Source organism: Odontesthes bonariensis, chromosome 5 (assembly GCF_027942865.1).
Source record: "Odontesthes bonariensis isolate fOdoBon6 chromosome 5, fOdoBon6.hap1, whole genome shotgun sequence".
Classification (NCBI taxonomy): domain Eukaryota; kingdom Metazoa; phylum Chordata; class Actinopteri; order Atheriniformes; family Atherinopsidae; genus Odontesthes; species Odontesthes bonariensis.
The window spans coordinates 11,061,586-11,074,200 of record NC_134510.1 but is presented as its reverse complement, the minus strand read 5'-3'; the positions used below and the strand labels follow the sequence as shown (position 1 = coordinate 11,074,200).

The following is a 12,615-nucleotide window of genomic DNA, read 5'->3' as shown; positions in this document are numbered from 1 at the left end:
AAAAAGATTGATTTATAAAAAAAAAAGACCCTGTTCTACACTTAGTCCAATTTGAGAAGAGCTAATGTTTGGATGCTGTTTTTTCTTTTGAAACGATTTTAAACCTGACTTCAGCATACTTTGCCTTTAAGCTGAAGGTGGGAAGTGTTTATTTCAGAGGTTTTTGGTCATTTGAATATGAGTGACTATGAACTTTTTCAAAATCTTCTCAGTGGAAACTTTAGAAAAGAGTGCAGACTTTGACATTTCTCAAACCTGATATTTTTCCTGTTGGAAGTATGTTGTTCCACTTTTATGGGTTTCTGGGAGTGTTTTCTTCATGTTGGGATGCAACAAGTCCTCAGCAGAAGTTAGAATCTTCCACAACTGGTGGAGTGAAATGTGAAGAAAAAAAGTTGTGTAGACTGATGGTGTTTATGTTTGTTTTTAAATGATGCTGCGATGATGCTTCTGAGGAGGGAACCATGGCGATCATGGAATTCCTCTGGGCTGTGGCCAGAAAGCTAAGAATCCTCTCACGGAACTGCAAACTTAACCTGAAAGTCCTGCAGCTCGGAATCATAGTTTAAGAGTAATTATTGAGCCTGAATATCACAGCACCTCTGAGCAAAGAAAGATAAAAAAAAAACTCATCTTATGAGACAGTGGGGCTGACCCAATTGTTGGGCAGGACACCTGCTTTTCAAGACTGTGATAGCTGATCAAAGGAAAAACCCACACAGTCACATGTGAAAGTGCTCCTAAATATGACAGATCTTAAGCTTTTACTTTGTCACTTCCTGTTTAGGTTTAGCCAATAACGCAGGGTTGGGACTTTAAAAATCCAGACTTCTTAGCGAGGGTTAGGAAATGATCATGGTTAGGGGTCAAATGTAATCTTTTGACAGGGAGTTGGTACCTTATTTGGATAAAAGACAGTCTTTGAGTTGACAGCAGCAGCTTGATTGAATGAGTGATGGAGCAGAGTGTATCTGTGAAGCAGCGGTGAGTGATGTGGCTGATGGTCGTTGCTCGTCTTCTCCAGGTGGGGGCGCTGTAGATCCAAGAAACAGCTGTGCTTTTCAATGGAAAAGAGAAGATAGAGAAACTGCTGTAACGTGTAAAGAGATGATGTTGGAGCGTGTGTGTTGTCCCAGTATTTTGTTGGAGAGAACAAAGAGTGTAAAAAGACTGGGTCCCGCTGTATGACTCAGGCTGCACTGCAGCGTCTAATCACAGGTGCGATCCCACTACTGAGCGGCACAGGGGCTTTGACCTGCTCCGTTTCCGACCTGGGCCGGTTCTCCCCTCCTTAGACGACCTGGTGGTCCCGGGCTCCCCCAGGAGCACCATATCGGTACCGAGCTTAGTGCGGACACCCGATCGGCATAGCCCACTGCAGCTCTGAGCTCCTGAGCTCAAGCGATCCATCAGCCTCAGCCTCCCGGTAGCTTGGATTACAGGCGCGCGCCACAGCACCCGGCGAGAGACTCTCACGTTTATCAGACTTTCAGCTTGTTGAAGTAAACGACATTTTGATGTCATCAAACACAACAGCGGCATCGAGCAGCAAAGACTGACAAGTGTTTGGATCGTTTTCATTCCTGCAGAAAATCCCAGCTCAGTTTTTGGAAACTTGATGAATGGAGCAGCATCCATACAGGAGAATCTCTGTGTTCCATTTGTACAGTTTCATGTTTCCCTTTGAGCTTCATCATTTTATAATAGAGCTTTTACATTTATTTACTTTCTTTTTTAAATGTTTTTTATTATTATTATTTTTATAACAAATATCCAGAAATGAATATGGCTGGTTTAAGGAGTTTTAAACAACATCCTCCTCAGTACTATGCATGTTTCCAGATAAATTCATTAGACTGAGCCGGCCCTCTGGCAAAAAAACCTGAAATATTTCCACATGATGCAGCTGAAAGAGCTGTGATGTCATGTCATTGTTAAGGAAACCTGAAGAAAAACCTGTTAAATTACAGACTCATGGATAATACAATTTAATTTGATGCACTTCAGTAGAAATGAGTAGAAAAAAAGCTTCTTCTGAGTTTTAAAGGCATTCTACCAACAGGATGATATCTACTGTAAACTGCCTGCCATGTTTGTTCTGTCATATCTGTGGAATGAGGCTATTAGTCAAAGAAGAAAGACTAAATCAAATGTTATAGCTGATCATTTAGAATTCGGATTAGTAAAATATTCCTTATGTGTCTGACAGACTGCAGAAAGCTTTGTAGGGTCTGCTTTTAAGAGTGTTGCATCAGAAGATGCTCGTTCTCTGAGGCAAAGTTATCGTTTGGTGTTTCATTTAACAGAAGAGAGAGTAAGTGTAAAAACTGTTCATTTTTATTGATTCCAGCACCAAAGCAGCATGTAAAATGTAAATGCAAACCATTTTTTTTAAATACATAATTTACAAATAATGTCTTTAAAGAACAACACTGTCCCACTGGTTGTCTTTCAGTCCCAATTGTCTGCGTCTTGTCTGGACTGTGTTATTTCTGCAGGTGTAGGTGAGCAGATCTTCTCTGTGTCTGTGAGGAGCTTCACACACGGAGACGGCTTCATCTGTACGGCTCGGTGTGGGATGCTTTTCATCGTTTCAGCTGGGGCCGATCAACAGTCCGGTGTCTGGGAGCAGATTTGGTGCTGGAGTGTGTTCAGGGGACGGCTGTGCTGCTGGAGCTTCCTGGGAATGGTCCATGTCCACTGCTACAAGGAAGACAGAAAGAAAGTCCTGATTTAAGCTTAAGCATAACTTTGTGACAATTTTGTCATCTTTTCTTTTTAAAATAGCAGCTTGTTTCCTTACTTTTCTCTATAATATCAGCTAATATCATCTAAATGCAGTACATAATGTGCCTTTTAACTAATCACGCTCTGTGACACTAAAAAGGACCTACCCCAAGTCCTCCTTTATTTCTTTTTTTTTTAACATCAGCTTCTCTCATCCGACTGAGAGCTCCTCGTCGTCACGGAAACCCTGGGTGCATAGCGGCAATGTCGGGTCCACAGTCTTTCTCCTTCGGACCTGCGCTCGAGTCTCATCTCATCCCTGATCACCTCGGTAAAACACAGCAGGAAAAGGAAGGAAAAACTGCACAAGTACTCAACATGTGTGAGCTAGCACACGTTCATTTCTGTAGATTTCATTCATTAGTTAGACGGAATCATGCACTCACCTGTTTTGCACAATACGTTACCTGCGGTCGCTCAGGTGTTCCACTTTGTCCTCCGTTGGTGTCAGAGTTGTTGTTTCTTTGTCATCCGCTGGTCCTTCCATCAGCAGGAAGCCCACAGAGGCTTTTTTGAGTAACTACCCCAACACTGGTTATCATTTAAGATACTTGTATTAAGTCGCCAAGACGTGTTTTTCTTTTTATTGTCTATGTGTAGGGTCAGATAAACAGGTGAATGATACCCAGGCTCCGCCCTCGCAGTGACGCAACACCTTCGGCTCTGCTACACTTGGGCAAACTGCTCATTCAGGTGGATTCGAGTTCCCGAAAAAATGGGAACTCCATCCACTTTGTCGGGAAGCAATCAACTTTGAGCAGCGCCAACGGCCCAGGGTAGAGGCGTGTTCAAGGTAGTGACGTGGTTGAACTGCCACTCAACCCATGGATTGTACACGGAAGCGCTTCATTCAATATCAACATGGAGCAGCGTCAAGCTTTTGACACTGCTGTAGATGCTGTAATGAAAGTGTTCGACGGGAGATTCTCGTTAAAAATCGAGCAAAGAACAGCCCTTGAATCATTTCTTGACAGGAAAGACGTTTTCGCCTTGCTCCCTACTGGCTTTGGTAAGAGTTTAATCTACCAGTTAGCCCCGCTGGTAGCTAAATCATACGTCAGAGGAAAGAGTGGTGTGATTGGCTTAAGCTTAGGCACAGCCTTTTCTGGCCACAACCAGTAGCAACCCGAGGGAGGCGGGTTGACCAGGCCATTTCGAATCGTATTCGTTATGGTCTTGGTCAGACCAGAATCTCGAAGAGATTTGAAAGTCTATGTTAATCAGGCTAGGTGAATGACATCTCGAATCCCTATACTGCACTCTTTAAGTCTGTGTCTGTCAGAGTTATATGTAAAGAAATAGTCAATTCTTGAGTGCACTCTATGACTTGCTGAATAAAATGTATACCGTCTTTCTGTTGGGTGGAGCTCCCTCCATACATCAATCATCCCGAGCTCTGTCAACATGTGTCAGCAGGACACAGTTACTCTGGTGTGGGAGCAGATATCTTTAATGTGTTAGAGGAGTCTAGCTTACATTGTAGCTGCATATTCCAGTCTCCTCCACATATTAAAACCCCAGTGGCTTCGGAAGCAATCAAACCAAAAATTTCTCTAATAAAGGAATTATCCTTGCCAGGTGGTACATACACATTAACTAGTGTGACCTCTTTCTGTTTAAGGAACCCCTAGATTTCAGAAACACTTGGAAATTCACTCTATTACGAATCATTATTGCTACCCCTCTTTTTCTCCCTTTCTTATAACATGAGTAGAATGTATTTCTAAAACCATATTTTTTTTAACTTTTCATTCTGTCGAGATGGGTCTCCTGCCAGAATATTACATGCAGTTTCTCTCTCTTCATCTTTGCAATAACCTTGCCTCACTTGATTGGATTGTGTAAGCCCTTTACATTGAGGGTAACTACTCTATATTCCTGACATTGCATTTATATCCACAGATAACAGGTAGGGGAATGACATTGCAAGATAAAACAAGCCAGTAAATGGAAAAACTACCCTGTGTACAACTCTTGTTTCACAGAGTACTGAAAAAGATTTCAGGAAGCTGACGCAACGGAACGAGAATGCTACGTAGGTAAATTGCTTGGCAAGAGGCTGTAGTCTGCCTTCCACTTTAAGACTACTGCCGTGACATGCCCCAACAATTTCAGCAGGCATAAAAAGCTATTTGGGAGTTTTAAATGCTTTCGTCCAATTCCTTCAAATCAGATTTCCCTTTTCCATCACTGATCCGATCCATTATATTGCTCACCTAAGATCATTCTTTAAAAGGGTTTCTGTACATACCTCGTCCGTTTGACTACACATAGCCCGCTGCTAAATGGACAACGAGGCACAAGAGGCAACATCCATAGTTCACAAAAATCAAAGGCTCCCTGGTGGTCTGCTGGCTAGGATTTGATGTTTTCACTGTCGTGGTGTAGGTCAGGAATGTTTTATTTATTTAGTCATCTATCAACTGTTTTTCTTGCAGGGCTATGACACACTCACTCTTACTCAGGAATCTTTCTATTTCTCCCTGAAATAAGAGAGAAGTCTAAAGTGTGAAACTTGTGCTTGCTTGGATTCATTCTCCAGATGCGCAGAATTGCTTTCATCTAAGGCTAAAATGTTCACAACTTCAGTACAATGCACTATGCCAATTAATTTGCCAGTTAGGAAGAGTTTACCACAGTGTTGCAACCTGTACCGTGTGCACTGCTTTCGGGTCCCTGATGGTCTAGTGCAGACCTGGGCATTGTACGGCCCCCGGGCCGCATACGGCCCTTTGGTTGACTCTGACTGGCCCGTGTAAGGTTAATTGGAAATTACAAAATAAACATATTTTCTTATTTTACCTGATGCATGGACTGAAGCTGCATTTTATTTTTATTTTGAAGTTGTTTTTTATTCACGTTCATGATGATGTAAAACGTATATCGAGACATGCACATGATTGGATCGTTGTCACTAGCAAGTCACAAGACGACTTTAGCCCTCAGAAATGTCTGCTCATGCTAAAAAAAGAAAGGTAGATGGCGAATGCAGGGTTTTCAACAAAAATTGGACTGCTAAGTATTTATTTACTGAAGTCAGAGGTAAAGCCGTGTGTTTAGTTTGCGGGGAGCAGATCACCGTGTTTAAGGACTACAATTTGAGTCAGCATTAGGAGACGAAACACCCGGAGAAATTCAAGAACGTGACTGATGCTGAAAGGGCGCGGACATCGGAAGCTTTGCTAGCTAAACTGCAAAAGCAGCAAGGCTTTTTTACCAAGCTTCACACATCCAGGCATGCAGCAACCAAGACCAGCTTTGTGATATCCCACAAAATCACTAAAAACAGTAAGCCATTCTCGGAGGAGGAGTTTATCAAAGAGTGCTTGGTGGACTCTGCAGCACTAATATGCCCTGAACAAAAAGAAGCATTTGAGAAAGTCCCGCTCTCCAGGCGAACCATGACGAGAAGGGTCGAGGACATATCGGGGAATCTGGAGCTTCAGCTGCAACGTGAAGTGGCAACTTTTGACTTTTTCTCCTTGGCTTTGGACGAAAGCTGTGATGTCCGTGACACAGCCCAGTTACTTGTATTTGTCCGCGGGATCACGCCGGACTTCAAGATTACGAAGGAGCTGGCAGCAATGCGGTCAATGAAAGGGACGACTCTAGGGAGCGATGTCTTCACAGATGTAAATGCGTGCATGGACACACTGGGACTGAAATGGGACAGACTGGCAGGTGTCACAACGGACGGTTGTCCAAATCTTACAGGGAAAAATGTGGGACTTTTAAAACGTATGCAAGATAAAGTGACTGAAATCGACACAGATCAGAAATTGGTATTTTTGCATTGTATTATACACCAACATGTGTTGTGCAAGTCACTGCTAAAAATGAACCATGTTATTGATGTTGTTACTAAAATAGTAAACTTCATCAGGGCACGGGCATTGAATCACAGACAGTTTGTCGCACTTTTGGAGGACCATGAGTCTGAGCATAGTGACATCGGCTACCACACAGCTGTCAGATGGCTCAGCCTGGGCAAAGTGCTAAAAAGAGTTTGGGACCTGAAAACAGAGATTCGAGAGTTTTGTCAGATGAAAGGCAAAGACATCCCAGAGCTCTCAGATGAGGACTGTATGGCAGATTTTGCATTTGCTGTTGATGTGACTGCACTGATGAATGAACTGAACACCAAACTGCAAGGCAGGGGCCTTTTTGTTCATGAAATGCACACCCTGGTGAAGGCTTTCATGAGAAAGATGCTGTTTCTTTCAAGCCAACTGGAGAGCAACAATCTCACTCACATGCAAACCCTGAAAGAAGTCACACCATCAGCTGATCACCTCCACAGGTACTCATCCATGTTAGGAGCATTGCATTGTGAGTTTTTAAGGAGATTTGAAGATCTCAGAACAATCGAGGATGAAATGCACATGATTTCCTCTCCCTTTACCTGCAGTGTGGATAATGCACCCAGTGATGTTCAGCTGGAACTCATTGACCTGCAGTCTGATGCAGTACTGGCAGAGCACTTTAAATCAGGATGTCTGCTGGATTTCTACTCTTCTCTCAAGGAGGAGAACTTTCCAAACATGAAGAGACATGCTCAGAAGATGTTGGTTCTCTTTGGCTCTACCTACATATGTGAACAAACATTTTCAATGATGAAGTTTACGAAGTCCAGGTATAGATCATCTCTCACTGACGACCATCTGTCAGCTGTGCTTCGCATCTCCACCTCAGACATTCAACCTGACTTCGATGCACTCGTTAAAGGCCTACAGAAAGGTGATTTTTTTTGCACAAAACTGAAATAGCAGATCGATTCCTTATATACCATGGAATTTTTTTATGATTTTAAAATAAATTTAGGCCCCCGGATAGTCCTGATTAGGCCCAATAAACTATCACCACATTTGACTCGAATAGCCCGCCATTTGGCAAACCGGAAGTAGCAGACGACAGGTGCGTGACGTCACGAGTGCCAGCTGCTGGAACAACCCCCAACAATCAACATGTCTGATACTAGTAGTTCTAGTAGCGAAGCCAGCAGTTTGCCAGACATGGACAGCTTCTTCACGGCAAATTTCGATCCGAATATTGTTGATGACAATGAAGAGCCTGAAGAAGAAACCGAGGAGGGATTGGGGCTAGAACCATACAGGTTTGAGCCAGCCATTGCCAGTGACAGTGGGTCGGAGTCCGAGTCCGAGAGCAGTGGGGACGATGATGGTGATCATGGTGATTTTGGTCGTCTTCAGAATGCCGATTGGTGAGCATACACTGTGTTTGGTCTAGGCCACGAGTCTGGACGATGTTGATGAGGCATAAATAATTTTGTCGAGAGGGATAAGCACTGCACTGACAACTGAAGCTAACTGACACTGACAGCCTGTCAACACACTTTTTACACAGTGCCGGAGTCAGTGAGTGCAGACTGGAATGCTGGATCACAATTTTAATAGCTTCTTGTCAGACTTACCAGTCTCTAGCGTTTGTGATCGCTGTAGCCCGGTCGGATTGTGAAGGAAGGGGGCTGCTTAACGCGGTGATGACCGGTTGTTGAGCCGCTTTCGGTTTCACTCCTGTCAGTGAAACACCGGGGTGATATCGCTGCAAATACGTGGCCATGCTCGATATGTTTCCACTGTTGTGTGGCTTTCTTGTACCACAGTGCCTACACACCGTCACGGTTTTATCTACCAACCTCTTTCCTTCTTCATTAAATTTGACAGGGAAGCCAAAATGCTCCCAAACAGGGGATTTAAACGACGTGGAGCTCTTCTGTTCCTCCGCTCGCCATGACCACGCTGTGTTGCAGGTTAGGGGTTTTCTTTATGTTAGCTATCGCTATGTCAGCTACGTGTTATGTCTGTGTGGTAACCTAGGCGACAGGTTTGTGTGGCAGCGCGAGTATATGGAAAAAGGACGTAGCACTAGAGGCAGCAGTTATCGTTACAGTAGTCACCGAAGTCTAGCCTACTTTTATTTTCCATGCCCACTGTTCTACATGTTGTACGCTGAGGACAATAAATCACAAACGAGCCATAGGACTGTTTGCTTATTGAGGAGGGAACTGTGGCAGACTTTTACCCAGAGCATGGAAAGTAGCTCTGTCCCTGGAACTAGCGGAATGGTAACGGCTGTGTGAGGACTGAACAAGCACACATTTTTTTTTTCATAAATCAATCCGAGGATCATGTGTGTGCCGAACTGAAATAATTGATCCGAACGGATCAATGATGATCCGTTGCACCACTAGCCTTCACCACTCAACAAGCATACTACAATGGCGGCAGCCAGGAAAACCCATGGCACCTGTCTGCAATGTCAGAAGTGGAATTTGAACCCACGCCTCCAGGGGAGACTGCGACCTGAACGCAGCGCCTTAGACCGCTCGGCCATCCTGACTATTAAAAGGAATATTTGACGACACTGTCGGCGGGCCCAGGCATCATTCCAGCGAATATGTGGGTCTGCGTTGTGTTCGTGTTGAAGGGGAATATTTACTAGGCATGCAGCTTCATGGAAGACTCTCCTTCTGATTGATGGGACTGTGATAGCAATTTTCCTGCACCTTGAAACGGGACAAGAAAATCTTATTTCACTCCTTGCCGATAGTTGTGTTTTCATCTGACGACTGTGTCAGTCACACAGAAATTCCTCGTTAGTATAATGGACAGTATCTCTGCCTGTAACGCCGAAGATCGGGTCTCGATTCCCCGACGGGGAGAGCTTGGTCTTTTATCAGCTGCCTGCCACCAAGTGATGATTGTTTTGATACTCTCACCCATCTTCGGCCTAAATGTCAATAGCCCCCTTCAAATAGCCCAACATGATGCCAGGTTTCTTCGGTCAAAAGCCCTTTCCCGTTTACTATGGTGTTAAGTGCAAACCAAGACCTTATAATCAACAATGTTCCTTTTGCTAATGATTCTGTCCTGCCCAAAGCACTGTAGAAGGTTGTGACAACACAGCTTGTTGAGCTGTGGTCAGAAGATTCTCATGCAACAAGTGTCTTGGCTGTTGTTTAACAGGGCTCCTGAGGCAAACAAATAGTAGGCATAGCATTTGGAAGCAAGAACTCTTCGGAGGTAAAGCGGCCACAATAATCTTTAAACTAGATGATGCAGTGGCAGAATAGCAATACGACATGGTATTGCTAAGCAAGGAGTTATCTTGAGTTGCCTTGCCAGTGAAAATGGTCCTCTAGGAGAACTCTGCAATGTCAGAAGTGGGATTTGAACCCACGCCTCCAGGGGAGACTGCAACCTTAACGCAGCGCTTTAGACTGCTCGGCCATCCTGACTACTAAAAGGAATATTTGACGACACTGTCGGCGGGCCCAGGCATCATTCCAGCGAATATGTGGGTCTGCGTTGTCTTCGTGTTGAAGGGGAATATTGACGAGGCATGCAGCTTCATGGAAGACTCTCCTTCTGAGTAATGGGACTGTGATAGCAATTTTCCTACACCTTGAAACGGGACACGAAAATCTTATTTCACTCCTTGGCGATAGTTGTCTTTTCATCTGACCACTGTGTCAGTCACACAGAAATTCCTCGTTAGTATAATGGACAGTATCTCCGCCTGTCACGCGGAAGATTGGAGTTCGATTCCCCGACGGGGAGAGCTCGGTCTTTTATCAGCTGCCTGCCACCAAGTGATGATTGTTTTGATACTCTCACCCATCTTCGGCCTAAATGTCAATAGCCCCCTTCAAATAGCCTAACATGAGGCCAGGTTGCTTCGGTCAAAAGCCCTTTCCCGTTTACTATGGTGTTAAGTGCAAACCAAGACCTTATAATCAACAATGTGCCTTTTGCTAATGATTCTGTCCTGCCCAAAGCACTGTAGAAGGTTGTGACAACACAGCTTGTTGAGCTGTGGTCAGAAGATTCTCATGCAACAAGTGTCTTGGCTGTTGTTTAACAGGGCTCCTGAGGCAAACAAATAGTAGGCATAGCATTTGGAAGCAAGAACTCTTCTGAGGTAAAGCGGCCACAATAATCTTTAAACTAGATGATGCAGTGGCAGAATAGCAATAAGACATGGTATTGCTAAGCAATGAGTAAACTTGAGTTGCCTTGCCAGTGAAAATGGTCCTATAGGAGAACTCTGCAATGTCAGAAGTGGGATTTGAACCCACGCCTCCAGGGGAGACTGCGCCCTTAACGCAGCACCTTAGACCGCTCAGCCATCCTGACTACTAAAAGGCATATTTGACGACACTGTCGGCGGGCCCAGGCATCATTTCAGCGAATATTTGGGTCTGCGTTGTGTTCGTGTTGAAGGGGAATATTGACGAGGCATGCAGCTTCATGGAAGACTCTCCTTCTGAGTGATGGGACTGTGATAGCAATTTTCCTGCACCTTGAAACGGGACAAGAAAATCTTATTTCACTCCTTGGCGATAGTTGTCTTTTCATCTGACGACTGTGTCAGTCACAGAAATTCCTCGTTAGTATAATGGATAGTATCTCCGCCTGTCACGCGGAAGATTGGGGTTCGATTCCCCGACGGGGAGAGCTAGGACTTTTATCAGCTGCCTGCCACCAAGTGATGATTGCTTTGATACTCTCACCCATCTTCGGCCTAAATGTCAATAGCCCCCTTCAAATAGCCCAACATGATGCCAGGTTTCTTCGGTCAAAAGCCCTTTCCCGTTTACTATGGTGTTAAGTGCAAACCAAGACCTTATAATCAACAATGTTCCTTTTGCTAATGATTCTGTCCTACCCAAAGCACTGTAGAAGGTTGTGACAACACAGCTTGTTGAGCTGTGGTCAGAAGATTCTCATGCAACAAGTGTCTTGGCTGTTGTTTAACAGGGCTCCTGAGGCAAACAAATAGTAGGCATAGCATTTGGAAGCAAGAACTCTTCGGAGGTTAAGCGGCCACAATAATCTTTAAACTAGATGATGCAGTGGCAGAATAGCAATACGACATGGTATTGCTAAGCAAGGAGTAATCTTGATTTGCTTTGCCAGTGAAAATGGTCCTCTAGGAGAACTCTGCAATGTCAGAAGTGGGATTTGAACCCACGCCTCCAGGGGAGACTGCGACCTTAACGCAGCGCTTTAGACTGCTCGGCCATCCTGACTACTAAAAGGAATATTTGACGACACTGTCGGCGGGCCCAGGCATCATTCCAGCGAATATGTGGGTCTGCGTTGTCTTCGTGTTGAAGGGGAATATTGACGAGGCATGCAGCTTCATGGAAGACTCTCCTTCTGAGTGATGGGACTGTGATAGCAATTTTCCTGCACCTTGAAACGGTACACGAAAATCTTATTTCACTCCTTGGCGATAGTTGTCTTTTCATCTGACGACTGTGTCAGGCACACAGAAATTCCTCGTTAGTATAATGGATAGTATCTCCGCCTGTCACGCGGAAGATGGGGGTTCGATTCCCTGACGGGGAGAACTAGGTGTTTTATTAGCTGCCTTGCCAGTGAAAATGGTCCTCTAGGAGAACTCTGCAATGTCAGAAGTGGGATTTGAACCCACGCCTCCAGGGGAGACTGCGACCTAAACGCAGCGCCTTAGACCGCTCGGCCATCCTGACTACTAAAAGGAATATTTGACGACACTGTCGGCGGGCCCAGAAATCATTCCAGTGGGGTGCCATGACCTAAACGTGTGGAAAGTTATAAATCATATCTGTCCATTTAGCCTTCTTACACTTGCTCTGACTTAAACTGCTACTGTGTCAATGCTAAATGATGAAAAAAAGTTCTAACTCAAAGGTCACAACAATAAGGATCAAAAGAAATGTGTGTCCCTGTATAGGTCGCTCACTGTGTCAGGAGAAACCGAGTCCTTTCAGGCACTAGATCTCAACGAAGAAAAGACTTGATCCTGAAAAGTTGTCCACAA

At 44.5% G+C, this 12,615-nt stretch overlaps 1 protein-coding gene and 1 non-coding gene across 2 annotated transcripts; one reads left to right on the top strand and one right to left on the bottom strand.

The window, feature by feature from the left end:
* The first annotated feature begins 6,188 nt into the window (after positions 1-6,188).
* Positions 6,189-8,012, top strand: LOC142380550 (general transcription factor II-I repeat domain-containing protein 2B-like). Its single transcript, XM_075466464.1, has 2 exons — positions 6,189-7,524; positions 7,855-8,012. The coding sequence occupies exons 1-2, from the start codon at positions 6,189-6,191 to the stop codon at positions 8,010-8,012; spliced, it is 1,494 nt and encodes a 497-aa protein (XP_075322579.1).
* A 4,209-nt stretch (positions 8,013-12,221) lies between these two features.
* trnal-uag (transfer RNA leucine (anticodon UAG)) lies at positions 12,222-12,304 on the bottom strand. Its single transcript has one exon. It is a non-coding gene; the product is annotated as a tRNA-Leu (tRNA).
* Positions 12,305-12,615: the final 311 nt, after the last annotated feature.